The following is a 15,366-nucleotide window of genomic DNA, read 5'->3' as shown; positions in this document are numbered from 1 at the left end:
GGGACGTGCCTTGGGGTGTTGGAGTATATTTCTGGTTGCTGGAACTTGGGCCCGAGGGCCATTTGGCTTGTGGGTTGGCGTTTATCGGATTCACAATGGTGAATAATTATAATGCGGTGCCAGGGGATGAAATTTTGATATCACTGGAGGGCGGCGAGAGGAGAGGATCTGACGAACAGAGTGGGAATCAAATGGCTAGGCCGAGTGTGGGGGATTTGGGAGAAACTGCATGCGCATAGGGATCAATACCACGGATCATGATGTTGTCACGCGGCGCTTGGTGATGAAATGCCAGGTGCAGTAGTCGGCAGCGCATGGTCGAGGCGGGCCACGGCAGTGCCGGGAAAAGCGGGGCGGGGCGGGGCGGGGCGACCATTGAGAGACGAGGGCATGGCCGAATGGGGCAAGCGAGCGGATGCGGAGGGCTACTGCATGCGCGACGGCTCGATATGTGGTGTGTAGGGTTTGTAGGGCTTCGGATGCACATGGATACGAATACGGGAGGCGTGCCTGAGACGGCCGAGCTTTTCTGACGGGGGGCTTGGCGCCTCTGATCTGTGCTCGCCAATCTGGAACGGAGAGCGCATACAGCAAATGAGGCATGTGTAACGCAGCGCTTTTGTGGCGTGTGATGGAATGAAAACGACGAGAATAAGAAAGGGTGTGCAGCCGGGGGAGGCGAGGGCGGGCTTGGCTGCTTGTGCTTACGAAGTCGTGCACGTGAATGGACGGAAGTCGACGTATGGACGGAAAGCAACGCTGTATTCTAGAAGGATACTATACAGAATTAGTTCGGTGGCGTTTTGGGGGGGAAGGGCTGTTTGACGATGCCTGAGCGCAGGCCGAAGATGGCAAGTGTCAGTTGCATGCTTGGGTACGAGGCCGCCGTGCCGCCCAAGAAGGGCTCTGGGCTGGTCGGCCAGCGCGGGAGCCGCCGGATCTAGACGTGTTAGTATTACTCGGCTGGTGGTGCGTGAATGGAGGCGCGGATGATTGACGGGCAAGTGCAAGCCAAAATACAGTTGCTACGTATTCGTACTTGGGCAGTTTGCAGAAGGAGCCGCAAAGGTGCTCCCCCCCCTCTTCCCCCCATTCCCCCGTTGAGGTTTTTCCCCCCTGCCAAGGCCCTGGCTGACGTCACAGGGACAAGAGGGACATGAAGGGACGGATGAGGGGGACCAAAAAATGCAAGAAGGTGACGAGGACCGGGCTCGTGATTTGGCGCCTCGGCGGGCTCGTCTGTCTCTTCAAAAAGCAGCAGCAGCAGCAGCAGCGGTGACCCCGACAGCAGCAGCAAGCAGGGCCTGGCCTTGTTCGGCTTCCTCCCCCTCCCCCACTGAAAAAAAAAGAAGGGGTGCCGTGCGAGTCGGGTGTGGCAGAATACGAGTTTCCCTCATTTTTTTTTTAAGTCACGGGGCTGGGGGGGTGTTGGAGCTGGAATCATGAGAGGGCGTTTTTGGTCGGCGCAGTGCCGTTCCAGTGCTGCACGGATATGGTATACTCGGTCGGTAATCAATCGTCTTGGGATAATGGAGGAATTCTCTGGCAATTGATAATTGATTCCTCTCCGCGTCCGGAACAGCAGCTCGCTCTCACCTCTCGCCGCCGGGCTCGCCAGCTCTGTCTCAACCCCCCTCCCCCCACCATGTTTCAGGCAAGGATTGGCGTCTTTTCGTGCCCGTTCCCACCAAAATCCACGAATCTCCTTGTCGTTGGAGGATGCGGGGCAAGTATTCGTTGGTGCTGCTGCTTGGTAGCTACAGCACATGCATGACGGGATACGTGCATTCGACAGCAAAAGAAGATTGATGCTGTATTCGTCCTCTTCATTTTCTTCTTCTGTACCGAGTACTCTGTCATGATTCTTTGCCCCGTAATGCATAGCTCCTCCAACTCAGAGAGAGGGGGGGGAGTGCCAGAGAAGAGAAGAGAAGAGGGAGGAGGGGGAAAGAGGCAGGGAAAGAGGCACCCATCGGCCCATCATTTCTCCACTTTTCCTTCTTTTCGATAAGGAAAGCACTAATTATTATCGCGACCGCCGTCCCTGTACATACGAAGGCGGAACAACCCATTTTTCCCCATCCATCTCCGTTTCCTTTGCCTCGCTTGATTAATCTGTCTGTCCCCTTATTACCCTCCCCCCCCTCTCTCTCTGCCTCTCTCTTTTTCCATCTCCGGTTCTTCATCAGCTTCCTCCCCCCCCCCTCCACAACCCTTAACCCCCCAATCCTCCTTTTCCTTTCTCTTCTCTTTTTCCTATTCTCTTCATCCCCCTCGTCCGGGCCCGTCCGCTCATCAATCTCGCCGGCCCGACAACAATTCCTTCGCCTTTCATCACCGCCTCGTCATCCCTCCGTCACTGCATACAGACAATAATATCCCATCACCACCCGCGCCATGTCGACAATGGCCGCTCTGTCCCCCGCCGCCCCCGCCTCCTCGGCCACCCATCTCCAGGTCCCCGGCGTCGCTGCCACATGCTCGCCGTCGGGCGTCCCCGTCCGCCCCAAGTTCAATTCGCACCTCACCTCGGATCGCCTGCGCGAGGGCGCCGGCCTCTACCTGCCCCCGGCCTTCCGCACCGGCCGCAGCAATATCCGCAAGGGCCGCACCTCCGTCTTCAAGGAGCTCGGCCTCGACGACCCCCATTGCCCCCCTCCCTCTCCCGTCGTCATTCTCGATCACACCCACTTCCTGCCCGCCGCCGCCGCCGCCCCTCAGCCCTGCCCGCGTGCCGCCGCCTGAGAGTGAACCCGGGGTCTTGCTGCCGTCCTTGTTTCGCCACCATGGTCCTGTTGGCAGCTTCGTCCCCGTCATCATTAGTGAGTGACCGAGCGGCGGCGCATCACAAGGCAGCCCAATGACCCACAACGACAAACAACGACGCGAACCCACCCAACGTGAACTTCAAAAAAGGGGGGTTACAAAAAGAACGCATTTACAACGTCATACGGAACGCGATTTTATGCGCAGTCGTCCGGCGGGTCCCCTCCCTCCCGGCTGCTGGGCGGCCCGGGCCTTGCAACGCGATGACACCACCACCGAGCGAGATCCTTTTTTTTTCTCATCTTGTCATTCTTCGATTTTGGAAAACCCAGTGAGGAAAAAAAGAAACTCGTGAGAGAGTGTGAAATGTCTTATGCTGCACGGTAACCATGGCATACGGACGGCGTCGAGGTCAGCTTGCTCATCATTCGTCTTTTGCTCATTTTGTCAACTTTGCACGCGCGCGAATCATCCTTGATAATATCCGATGGCGACTTCGAATCGAGGAAGCCATGGTCACCATGGAGTGCGTACATGCGCCCCGGTCTAATCTCGAGGCCGGCGAGCCTCGGTCGATACCCTTTTTCTTGTCATATTTTATTGCACGTATTGCTGCTTGTTCGTCTTAGGCATGAATCGCATTCAGATATCCTTTTCTTCATCAAAAAGTAACCGATGCAGTCTTGTGTGAAAATTGAGCCTTGCAAACAAGTTACAAGTTCGGTAGTTGCAGGTAACCAAAGAAATACAAGTTGCCGCCGCAGAAGACGTTTCCATCAGAGTCCGCGGCCCAACGACACGCCAGACGCCTCGCATGCTGTTTCAACAATCATCGCCCTTCTCATTCCTTACATCTTCTCCAGGTCCTTCTTGGGCATCGTCTTGACAAACGCGTGCCCGAGAAAATGCAGCCAAGTCTCGTTCTTTTCGCGGTCCTTGTTCTTCTTCTTGCCCTTCTTGTTCTCCTTCTCGACGTCAGCATTATCATCGTCAGCGTCGTTTGCCTCAGCCTCAAGCTCAACTCCCTCGTCATCGTTGTGATCCAGCGCGTCCCTTTGCTTCTCCCGCCGCATGCGATACGCGAGGTGCAGGTAACGCTTGACCGTGAGGTCCTGCATCTTGTAAAACCTGTCGTCGGCCGTGCTGTACTCGACCTGGTACTCGAAGCCGCGGGGCCGGGGCTTGTGCTTGGGGCTCTTGCTGCCCGGGTTCCCGCCGCGCCACTTGGCCTCGCGCACGTCGTTGATGTATGTAAGGTTGGCGTAGTATTGCACGTAGCCCGTTAGGGTCAGGGGCTGGGCATGGTGCGCCGGTCCAGGGAGAGACTTCTTTGGTGGCGCTTCGGGCACGATGAGGTCGTCCTTGTCCCTGTCCTTCTTGTCACCCTTCTTTTTCCGGCCCCGCTTCTTCTCGGCCGTCACCTGTCGTCTAAGCTCCTGGTGCTCTTCTTCTTTATCCTCCTCTTGTGACTGTGGCGCGGCCGGAGGCGAAACCGCTTGGCCGTCAAAGGTATCCTTCCAGAGCACTGCCTGCTCAAGGCCGGTGATGTTGTACTCAAAGACTCGCAGCGTCGGGAGGTAGTTTGGCACGACGCTCGGGCTGACAAAGGACACGTGGTAGCGCTCTGCGTGCTTTCCACCAATGTTTCTGTACTTGTGCTTCTTCTTGTGCTTCCTGTGCTTCTTGTTGGTGACCTCGCCCGAGCCATCATCGTCGTCGTCGTCGTCGTCATCGTCGTCGCCGTCGCCCTCTTGGAGCACACCGATAATCGGGTCTGGTAGATCGGACCACTCGTCGCGCAATTCCAGGAGATAGTCGCTCTTGGACTGAATGGACACGCCACCGTCGGGGCTCTCTGTGTCCTGTTCTTCTTCGTCGCCGCCGTCGTCATCTCCTCCAAGCCTGTCCACGTCCCCAACCAGATCCAGCTGCTCGGTATCCTGGAGCAAAAAGTGGTCAATGTTCATGTGGCCAAAGACGGAGGCGGTGACGACGTCACGGTACTGGCGCAGCCATAGCGTGTACCTCTGCCAGCACGTCTCGTCCCAATTCTGCTTGCTGTCGGTCCTGGCCGGGGGCACGTGGCCCATGAGGATGGCCTTGAGGTGGCGCTGGCGCATGCGCTGCAGCTGGACACGCAGCCACTCCATGTGCTTGTAGCCCGGCTCCGAGGGGTCGGCGCAGCCGTCGACGGCGGCGTTGCGCTCAAAGAAGAACATGGTGTTGAGGCTGAAAACGGCAAGCTTGTTGGGGATGACCTCGACATAGAACCAGCCGCCGTACTGGAAGGAGTGGCGCTGGTCCTCGGGAATGAAGCGCTTCCAGATGTCGCCGTAGGCCCGAAACCATCTGTTGGGCCCGGGGTTCATGATGTTGTGTGGCAAAAAGTCATTGTTTCCAAAGGTAGGGATGACGGGCACGGAGAGTTTGCCGTCACGGGGCGAGGCAAAGGTGTCGACGACCTTGCGGGCGACGGCGCGGTTCGAGTCGAGGACGGTTTTTGCAGTGCGGGGGTGCTTCTCGTCGCTGTCGTGGCGGGCCGAGTCGCCGGTCCAGACGACAAAGTCGATGTCGTGCTTGATGTTGTCTGCAATCCAGTCGAGGGTGGCGTTGACGAGGGCAAATGGCGAGTCGCAGTCGGTCTTCTCTGCGCCGTAGGTACCGGCCATGCCCTCGCCGCGGTGGCAGGCGATGCCGGCGGCCGAGGACGAATGGACCTTGTAGAGCTCATCGGGGTGGAGGTCTGCGGATGCGGGGGGGCTGTATGTCAGCGATGCTGAATTGTTGTTGTGGGAGAGGAGGAGGAAGAGGAAGAAGGCATGGTGGGGGAAGAGTTGCAGATCTCGATAGCGATAAGGCGTGGTGGTTTCATACCGGTAATGTGCAGGAAGCGACCATGTAACTGGGGCGACTCGGGCTCTCGCGTCTGCACGCGGCCGGCGACCGACGACGATGCGACGAGAAGGAGGTGGATAAACAGGGAGCCCGCGTGGAGCCTCATGGTAGCGGCGAATAGAGCTCTGAGTCGGAGGGTTCGGCCGAGCGAGGGGATGAAGAGGTTTGAGCGAGGCGCATCAGGTTCAGAGACAAGGTGATGTGTCAGAGAGGAAGTATAACCAGGGAGCGAGCTCCACCAGCTCACGAGAGAGGCGTTCAATGGATCGTTCGACGGCACTGCCGGCCTGGTGGCTGTTGTGGGTGAAGTAGAAGGTTGATTGGTGGATGGCGGACCCAAACTTTAACAAGTGCCCTTCCGAGAGACGAGGTCTGGAGGGAGCAGCGCTTTATCGGAGGAGAGAAAGAGAAAGCAGGCAGGTTATAAATCCGGCAAGGGGAAGAAGGACTGAATCAGGGCCACGGAGTCGATGGGGGCCAAGGCTTGAAGCTGCGACGGGGTGTGGAGAAGTACACCGAGGCTGCGTACCCGCAGACAGTCATCTGTGGTGGCGCATGTGGGCAACGTCAGGTGCCCTGTACAAGCCACGCAAGTCTCGGGCCTCTCTTGCTTTTACCGATCCCTGGCGGTGAGAGGGCAGGGGAAACAGACGATACCTGCTCCTACCCGGTAGCAGCACTGATGAGGGCCTGCTGCCGGTACTCGCTCCCGCCCCTGCCGCCCTCCCACACTCCCGCTAAATTAATGAATTACTGCAATGCCTGGAAACGCCAGCTCCAATGGCACTTCTCATCCGCCACACATGGGCTGCCCTCGAATAGCAGGGCTCCACCCGTTCGTCCGGCCGGCGTCATCACACCCTCTCTCATGCTGTTGGCTTTGGCTGATCCGATCGCTGTCCTTGGCCGGCCTTCTGACGTGAGAGAGAAATGACCGCATCTGTCCCTCATCATCCTGCAAATCCCGAACCTCGGCGAGTCTCTGCACTGCAATAAGCCGTTCCCTTTGTTCCCCGATGTCATCGTCGCAGCCGGTATAACCAATGCCGTGTCTGCGTGTGCGCGCATGTGCACTCAAGGACAACCAGCGAGCCCCCATGGGGAACCATGCAACAACCGCCTGTCTTTTCTCCCCACGGACGGACGGTATGTGCGTCTCTCCTCTCCTCTTCATGACATGTGAAAGTCGACGACGGGGTGGGCTTTCCGTCTGAAGCTTTCTGGCAGGGGTCTCGAGCTGTGTCCCGTAGATGCTATGTACCTCGCTGCCCCACATTCCCGTCCGGAGTACGGGCCAGAGTTTGCCCGAGGAATCGATATTTGGCTCTCATTTCCCCCCTCTTCTTCTTGCTTTTCAACTTCAACGCAACATTCGTCTCGTCGCGGCCCTCGCCGCCAGGCCTCTCCTCTCCCCAGTAGAGAGTCGCCGCCTCCCGAGTACTTCGTTGCCAGACGAAACCCCCTGCCGCCTGTTTGAGGGAGGCCGTCTCTTTGCTTTCGAGCGTAACGGCCTCCCATGGTTTTGCGTGGCAACATCCTGCTCCCCTCACCACTTTGTCTCTGGCCAGCCCATCCAGCCGTCCAACCTGGCCCAGTGCTGTGCATGGGCTTCATCATCCTGGGCCGAAATATTTTGCCATCGTGTCGGAACCTTGGATAGCAAAAAGCGGTTAGCAAATATGTACCGAAGATATTTCTCTCCAGGGAAGAAGAAGAGAGACGGCGAGTAGGAGGGGGGCTCTAGACGGGGAATATGTACACGTGCAAATGTGTCTAGTTGTAAAAGAACAAGTCTCCCGGCTGCTCGACCCAAGGAACTAACCAACGTACCAAATCGAGTAAACAGCCGTTCCATCAACCTTGCCGTGCCGTGAGTCTCCTTGGCGCGTGGCCGATGCCGATGCCATGTGCAACTCGCCGATTTGGAAGGTAGCCGTCAGATGGGGGAGCCATCTCCGACAACACACGCACCAGTAATGCAATTGCTGGAGCTAGCTTGCCACGTTTCCTCCCTGATGAGGTGGGTAGATTTTGGAAGCGTTCTGTTGCCCGAGAGTGATGACGGCCGAGAACGCTGGTGGTGATGGTGTGATGATGATGCTTCCAAAAGAAATGCTGATGAGGACCCAAGAAATGCCAGTGATGGAGGGGGAAAATGGCGCAACCAGTTCCTGCTTGGTTTTCCCATGGGCTTCCGTCAAAAGTCTCTTCTAGACACATGGCAAGAACCTTCCTCGCCCTCCTTCCAGCCCTACATCTATTTACCCCTCTCCTTCCCCTTGACGGGTTTGAATTGAGCGTCCGGGAAGGAACCGATGCACGAATCTTCACAAGTCCCGCAGCCAGACTCTCTCCCCATTGGAAAACGAGGCGTAAGAGCTGACCTGTGGCCTTTTCCCATTCAAGGGCACGCGACTTCAGGTGCAAGATGAAGACACGTCACCGCCCGGTCCCTGTCACGAGCCTGGCCCCCGAGATATACGGCGACTGACCTTTCCAGAGGCCCCAAGCAGCACCCAAGCCACCAACCGGCGCTTTTCCTCCCCCGAACCGCTTTCGTAATGTATATAGCTTCTCTGGTTCACAAGAAAGACAAGACTCCTTCGGCACAACGCTAAACACAAATCTGTTGAAACATTCCCAACCTTGCAGTTCCGGCAGAATACACGGCACACGGGGAGTTGAGTCCCTCGACCCCTCGACCTTCCACTTCTCTTGCCATACCTCCCCTATCCCGCCTGGACACCAGCCTTGACGTAGCGCGTCGGCACAAACGGCATCTTGGTCACGACGCCCTTTCTCTTACGGCCCCGGACGACAATGTCCAGCTCGGTGCCCGCCGTGTGCTGGCCGGTCCTGACGTAGCCCATGGCAATGTTCCTGCCCAACGTCGGGCTCGGCACCCCGCTCGTGATGCGGCCCACGCTCTGCCCGTCGCCGCTCTGCACCTCGGCACCCTCGCGGGCCGGCGCGCCCTCGACGACGAAGCCCACGCGCCGCCGCTCCACGCCCCGGCCGCCCTTGCTCTTGGGCGTCAGCTGCGGCAGGATGACATCGGCCCCGTGGAACCCGCCCGCCTTGCGGCGCTCCGGCGGGATAATCCAGCTGAGGCCGGCCTCGACGGGCGTCGTCGTATCGTCGAGATCGTGCCCGTACAGGCACATGCCGGCCTCGAGGCGCAGAGAGTCACGCGCCCCTAGGCCAGCGAGCCGCAGGGACTCGGGGCCGGCGACCTTGAGGAGCGCCTCGACGGCGCGGCTTGTCGTCTCGAGCGCCGGGTACAGCTTGCCGTTGAGGGAAATCTCGAAGCCGTCCTCGCCCGTGTAGCCACCACGACTGATGAGGACAGGGTGCGTCTTGCTCCCGTCGGCAAGCTTGAGCTTGGCCCAGACGGCGTTGCCAAAGTAGAGGGCGTCGAGGTCGACGTCGGTGGCCAGCGCCTGCTTGAGCAGCTGGACGGCCTTTGGGCCCTGGAGCGCCACGAGGCCGGACCCGTCCAGCCTGGTCCACTCGACGCCGCCGCCGAAGCTGCCCAGCTCGCGGTCGAGATAGTCGGAGTCCTTGTCGAGGCAGGCGCCATTGGTGACGACGTAGTACTCATCCTCGCCGATCCTGGTGATGACCGAATCGTCGACGATGCCGCCGCTGTCGGGCCACAGAAACGTCGTCAGCTTGCTCTGCATGTGGCCCATGTTGCTCCATGCCGAGGGCGTCACCTTCTCGAGGAAGGCGGCGGCTGCGGGGCCCCGGAACGTGTGCTGCACCATGTGGCTGACGTCAAAGAGCGAGGCATGCTGGCGCGTGAAGTGGTGCGACTCGGCGAGGGAGGCGCCCGCATACTGCACGGGCATGCTGTAGCCGGCAAAGGGCACCATCTTGCCGCCGTGGGCGAGGTGCAGGTCGTACAGTGGCGTCCTCTTCAGCTCGGAGCCGGCCGCGTCGGAGGCGCACCGGACCTGCTGGCAGGTCCTCAGCGCCGGCTTGACGCGGCGGGCCCGCACGCGGGGTGCCGTCCGGACGGCGGATGCGAATCCCTTCATCTCGGCTTGTTCGATGGGCGAAGGGGAGGTGGGTGGGAGAGGAGGAGAAAAAGGCGGGAAAAAGTGTAGTAGCAGGTAGGCACTATATAGGTAATAAGCCGAGGCGGCTGAAGATGGAGCGCCGGTCCGACGCCGATGAAGACCCCGCCAAGCCCTAATAGACACTGCCGATTACGTATAAAGTACCGGAGAAGTTACGGTACATGCCCCTTCGACTCGGGGTTTGCAGATTAACCGCGCTCCTGGAATGGCGCGCTTATCAGAGTTCACGGTTACTGGAGGTAGATAAGGTACCTTACACCTCACCCAGGTGGACGGCATAATCGGTTATGCTGCCGTCTACAATCTCAGGCGAGCGAGCCTCGATAACTATTTACACAATGGTAAGGTAGTTTAAATAGGTGCGGGGTTGTCAGGTATCAGCTCAGGACCGGAACCGAACAAGTTCCCCTCCTACTTGCTCGTCCATCCCATCCTTGTCTACAAGACAACCTACCTACCTCTCTTCTTGACGTCTCGCATTGCTCCAACCATGACTTGCATCCCAATCACTGTTGACGGCTCTCGTCTAAAATCAGTGCATCTTCGTACAGGGTCGCACAACGACCACGTCGAACCGGTTCCCCTTCTTCCCGCGCATGGATGAGAAACAGGGCCGAGGTTTAGAAACAGGCGCGAAATAAAAGGAATAGGCAACGAAAAGGGGCGCGGGGACCGAGGACAAAGGCAAGGACAACGGTGCCGCCAGCCAGCAGTGGCCTCCCTGCTACGCCTCCCATTGCAGGCCTAGTTTTGCTCAAAGCTATACTTGAGCCATCCGCCGAGTGCCCGCAAACTTTCCCACCGCACGCTCTCGTCGTCCGACTGCATCAGCTCCATGACCCTCCTCTTGAGGCCCACCTTCTCCAGCTGGTAGCGCTTCTCCGGCACCTCCTTCACCAGGCAGCCAATGTCGTTGCACGCAATCGCCAGCACCTGCTTGTCATTGTCCCAGGGCTTCTGCATAATCTCGGCCAGCTTCCTCGGAATCTCTCCATTCTCAAACTCGAGAATCTTGCGCGCGTTCTCCGCCCAAAACACCTGGCTGCGGTGCGGCGGCGACCAGCGCAGATGACCAGACTGCACCTCGGCCACGTACTCGTCAAACGTCGTCTTGGTCTTGGTGTACTCGTCTAGCAGCTCCTTGAGGCTCTCGAGGTCTCCCTGCAAGTCGGGGTCCGTGAGATGGCGGCTGCCGAGGTTTTCCAGCAGGGCGGGGAGCCGAGCCAGGACGGCCGTGGGGAGGAGGGTCTTTTGGTTCTTCTCCAGCAGGTTATACAGCGTCGACAGAATCAGTCGCGTCGTCTTCTCCTTGGGTGACAGGCGCAGGAGATGGGTGTACAGCAGCACAATGTCATATTCGCTGTCCAGACGCGTCAGCCCCATATCGGCAACACACTCTGGTGTACTCACTCGTTTAGGTCGTCCCCGATCTCTTCCGCCTCGAAACTCATCTGCCAGATGACCAGGAGCACGTGGTAGAGAAGCTGCAAGCCCACGCTTCCGCCGAGGAAACCCTCGAAGCCTGTTGTGCGGACACTTGCGTTGCCGCTCCAGAGGCTGGCCGACGAGTTGCCTCCGTTCTCGATACCGGCAGCCGTCTGGAGGATGGTGATGAGAGGCGTCACCGTCTCACTTCTCTGCTTCCAGAACTGGTCCCGCGAGACATGGCTAAAGAGCAAGGCCGAGTACTCTTGGACGGCAATGTCTTGAAGACCGGCGTCGGAGCTCTTGGCCAGGACGGCCAAGTACGTGAGCATAACGGGAAGAGCTTGGCGAGTTGCTTTCGAGTCGTCTCGTGCGAGAGTCATGAGGTTTGTCAGGGCATGGGATGTGAGCAACGGAATGGGGTCTTCGGTGGTGTTGGAGCGGAGCATTGGCAAGAAATGCCGGTACGGGTCGGGATTGCTGAGGAGGGCCTTGGCCAGGGAGGGAACAGCTAGGTATCGGCGGAACAGTGTCCGTGTTAGCATGGAACGGGTGGTAGAATCAGACGGTGGGAGGGCATGGATGCAGGACAGGAAGCGAGACTCAACAGCAGATGAAGCTCGGCCTTCCCGACGCGACAGGGAATGGGACCGCGCTGGGAGCTTACCGTCGAAAAGGTCGGCCAGCAGCACCAGGATATACTGGATCACATTGGGGTGCTTTCCTGCCGTCTCCAAGACGCTGGTCTTGCCGTCGCCGCCGACAAACAGCAGGCGGTAGGCGTCCATGTCGGCCTCGACGATGTCCCTCCTCTGCTCGGGCTTCTTGGCCTTGTCGACGGCGCGAATCTTGGCGTATTGGTCTTCGGTCAGGGTGCCTGCCCTAACGGCCCCGTCCCAAGGAATCGGCCGCTGGCGGATGTTGCTCTGCAACGAGGCCAGATAGGTCGGGGGGTCGAGCGACATGGCGGCGGGGTCGCGGCAGCGAGCGCCAACGAGGTCGAAAGGGGGGAGATTACGGGGGCGGATGGGTGAGGAGAAGGAAAGGGAGGAAAGAATGAGGAAGCCCGACGAGATGGGCGATGATGAGGGGCGGGTGGACGGACAGGCGTGGTGCGAGGCTGGAGGGAGCTGTCGGCGAGATGATGTCGCGAGCAGATGACGGCGCCACCGCCGCATTGGTGCGCCACACAGGGCAGGCAGGACGGGGCAGGGGGAGTGGAGAGTATCCGTAGTTTATCCACGCATACGCCGATGCACCGCCTCAGCTCAAACGAGTGGCTAGTGATGCGAAGCCACCAAAGATGGAGTAGACTAGAGAAGCGCGCTGCTTTGATTTCCAGCACGGACTGGTGCTCAGATGGGACACGAAATTCCACGGGTTGTGATGCTTGTGGCGCGCACAAGCTGAGCGTGCTTTTTTGAATCGACGTTGACGTGTTTGAGCAGATGGAATGGCTGAAAGCCGGGATCATGGCAAGGCGCACCCCGGACCGGAGGACTTGGGCATGGATCGGGCCGGCCCCGCCTCGGAAGCGGAGAGGTGGAGCTGGGCGGTCCGCGGTGCACCACCGTCGCTAAGTATACCGCCGTCTTGTTGGCTATTCCCGCCGGGGCAACATGGAGCAGCACCAAACAATCACTCAACTCGGTGGGTGCCTGATTGTCTGTGCCGCCGGGGGTGCTAATGCAGGTCCCTCTGCCCAACCTACGGATTGTACGCCACGGACCAAGGCACCCTGGATGCATATCTGAGCAACCAGAGTACTGTACTGTACATGTATGCGCGGCAAACTCGCTGGGCCTGAAGATGCCGTGATGAGTTGATGGGGGGCGGACGGCGACGGCATCGCAAATGGTACCCAGCAGGGACTTCGATGTACCCGGGGCCGGGGCCAGGAGACAGCAACGACCTTGGCCCTCACTTGGCCATGCACCAGCAGACCGTTTCCTAGCTGCAGGGAGAGGATAGATCCAAGCACTCCCATGTCCCATCCAGGCTCTTGGCATTCGGCCCTCTGGCTACTTACTACGCTTGGCCGTCTGACGGGCTGCGCTGGCATTGGGCGCCGCTGCAGCAGCTGCAGGTTCTGCGTTACCCCGTCGACCCCCCCGGAGAAAGTACCCCCGCTGTACCTGCGAGTACACGCAAGCAAGCACTGACCGCCGGCCAGCAGGCAGGGCGCCAGCCAGCAGCCCCAAAACAAGACTCGGGCAAAGCCGCCGTTTCCCCACCCCGGGGGAGGCAAGCTGAGCTAGCAAGAGTCGAGGGCAAGGGAAACAAAGGAAAAGAAGAGCAACTACCCCTTCTTTGTCTCTGGCCCAGGCTGCCAAGTACGGGCCGTTGGTTCGATGAAATGGGAGGGGCTGGGTTTGGCGGACGAATCGTGGTGCGCTGTGTGGGTGTGCTGCGAAAGCGGGAGATTTTACGAGGAGGAGGTTGGGGATGGAGCCAGCGCAGAGAGTGCAATAAACGGCCAATCCTGCCGGCGAGAGCTCTTTTCCTCCTTCTCTTCTCCGGAAGCTCGCCTCGCAGCAGCGCCCGTTGCCCCTTTCAATCAACACCGCTCTTTGCGAATCCACGACCAAGGCAGAAAAAGGAGGCCATTCATTCATCACAAGCTCTCATCACAATCCTTCATCGCCGCCTCCCCTGCCGGCTGGTGACCTCACTCGCTCCCTGTCGCTGCCCCACGGCTTCCCGCATTCCAGCCCAGAGCACAAGACAAGGACGAAAGACACGCCAAACGACCCCGAGAGGTGGAGGGGACCCGCGGGGAGAAGGAAAGGGGGAAAATAACCGCCCCCAAAAAGAGGGTCACAAAGAGCTGCAGATCTCCCTTCCATCGCCGCCATGCGACGGCCCGTCTTTGCCTCGTCGTCATCGTCACCGACCACGACGACGAGCAAGCTCCAGCTCGCGCTCCTCGCCCTCGGCGCCGCCACCTCGCTCGTCTCGGCCACGCCCTGCCCCAAGGACCGCCGCGATGCCCTCGCCCCGCGCGCCGACTGCGGCACCCCCTGCGGCGCCGAGAAGCAGCTCTGTTGCGGCGCCGGCCAGGCCTGCACGACGCTGCCGGGAGACGTGGCCACGTGCGTCGCTGCCCACGGCGGCGGCACCTACGGCCTCTACACCACCACCTGGACCGAGACGCGCACCTACACCAGCACCATCATGACGTACTGGATGCCCGCCCCCGAGCCCACGGCCGGTGTCGACTGCGTGCCCCCGAGCGCCGAGCAGCAGGCCTGCGGGCCCATCTGCTGCGCCGGCTGGCAGACGTGCGCCTTCCAGGGCCAGTGCTCGGTCAAGCCGGGCTTCGTCGAGCCCTCGACCGTTCTCGTCACCTCGGACGGCAAGGTCACCACGCGTTACTCGGCCCCCTTCCGCGTCACCGGCACCACCACCATCACCTCGAGCGGCGTCGGCACCGGCCAGCCCGCCGACTCGGCCGCCCAGGCCACCCGCACCAGTGACGCCGGCCAGGCCATCGGCGCAGACGGCGGCACCGCCGGCGGCGGGCTCAGCGCCGGCGCCATTGCCGGCATCGTCATCGGCACCCTCGTCGGCGTCGCCCTGCTGCTGCTGCTGTGCTTCTGCTGCATCGCCCGCGGCCTCTGGGGCGCCGTCTTTGGCGGCAAGAAGAAGCATGAGCGCGAGGAGCGCCTCGAGATCCACGAGCGCTACTCCCACCGCGCCAGCCGCGCGCCCTCGGCCTACTCGCGCAAGGACCGCCACTCGGGCTGGTTCGGCGGCCGCCGTCCCGCCCCTGCCGCCGATCGCCGCGAGAAGAAGAAGTCGAGCGGCGGCTTGTGGTTGGCCATTGCCGCCGGCGCCACAACCCTCCTCACGCTTCTCAACCTCAAGAAGGACAAGCGCGTGCCTCCTCGCAAGGTCCCCCCCTCGTCTCGCTACACCTACTCGGACTACACCTACTCGGACGCCACCACGAGTCCCAGTACGTTCTTCCCCCCACCGAAATCCGGGCGAGACGCAAAACTAACGGCCTCGGCAGGTAGCTCCAGCTCCGGTCGTCGCACCACCTACACGCGCCGGACGGGCGACAGCCGCGGCCCACGGTCTCAGTACTCTCGGTCCTCGAGACGGCCCTAGAAGAGCTGCTCAGCCGAGACCCGAGCCCTGTACATGTCCCCCCCCCTTCGCCGCCGGGTCGTGCCATGCAGCGTCCAAGCCTGAG

The 15,366-nt window shown here is 60.2% G+C and overlaps 5 protein-coding genes across 5 annotated transcripts; 2 read left to right on the top strand and 3 right to left on the bottom strand.

Moving 5' to 3' along the window:
- Nucleotides 1-2,397: 2,397 nt before the first annotated feature.
- Nucleotides 2,398-2,745, top strand: HRG_11634 (uncharacterized protein; the record flags this gene model as incomplete). The annotated part of the gene is made up of 1 exon (XM_044870104.1): nt 2,398-2,745. The coding sequence occupies one exon, from the start codon at nt 2,398-2,400 to the stop codon at nt 2,743-2,745; it is 348 nt and encodes a 115-aa protein (XP_044715001.1).
- Nucleotides 2,746-3,614: 869 nt separating this feature from the next.
- On the bottom strand, nt 3,615-5,767 carry HRG_11633 (endopolyphosphatase; the record flags this gene model as incomplete). Its single annotated transcript, XM_044870103.1, has 3 exons — nt 3,615-4,628; nt 4,686-5,509; nt 5,641-5,767. The coding sequence occupies 3 exons, from the start codon at nt 5,765-5,767 to the stop codon at nt 3,615-3,617; spliced, it is 1,965 nt and encodes a 654-aa protein (XP_044715000.1).
- Nucleotides 5,768-8,390: 2,623 nt separating this feature from the next.
- HRG_11632 (aminomethyltransferase folate-binding domain-containing protein) lies at nt 8,391-9,701 on the bottom strand (the record flags this gene model as incomplete). Its single annotated transcript, XM_044870102.1, has 1 exon — nt 8,391-9,701. One exon carries the CDS (start codon nt 9,699-9,701, stop codon nt 8,391-8,393), a length of 1,311 nt encoding a protein of 436 aa, XP_044714999.1.
- Nucleotides 9,702-10,487: 786 nt separating this feature from the next.
- Nucleotides 10,488-12,133, bottom strand: HRG_11631 (v-ATPase subunit H domain-containing protein; the record flags this gene model as incomplete). Its single annotated transcript, XM_044870101.1, has 3 exons — nt 10,488-11,103; nt 11,154-11,679; nt 11,836-12,133. 3 exons carry the CDS (start codon nt 12,131-12,133, stop codon nt 10,488-10,490), a joined length of 1,440 nt encoding a protein of 479 aa, XP_044714998.1.
- A 1,888-nt stretch (nt 12,134-14,021) lies between these two features.
- Nucleotides 14,022-15,281, top strand: HRG_11630 (uncharacterized protein; the record flags this gene model as incomplete). The annotated part of the gene is made up of 2 exons (XM_044870100.1): nt 14,022-15,126; nt 15,184-15,281. The coding sequence occupies 2 exons, from the start codon at nt 14,022-14,024 to the stop codon at nt 15,279-15,281; spliced, it is 1,203 nt and encodes a 400-aa protein (XP_044714997.1).
- Nucleotides 15,282-15,366: the final 85 nt, after the last annotated feature.

This window comes from Hirsutella rhossiliensis (genome assembly GCF_020360975.1).
Source record: "Hirsutella rhossiliensis strain HR02 chromosome Unknown scaffold00021, whole genome shotgun sequence".
In the NCBI taxonomy this organism is placed as follows: domain Eukaryota; kingdom Fungi; phylum Ascomycota; class Sordariomycetes; order Hypocreales; family Ophiocordycipitaceae; genus Hirsutella; species Hirsutella rhossiliensis.
The sequence above is the reverse complement of the archived record's forward strand: the minus strand, read 5'-3'. Positions and strand labels throughout refer to the sequence as shown.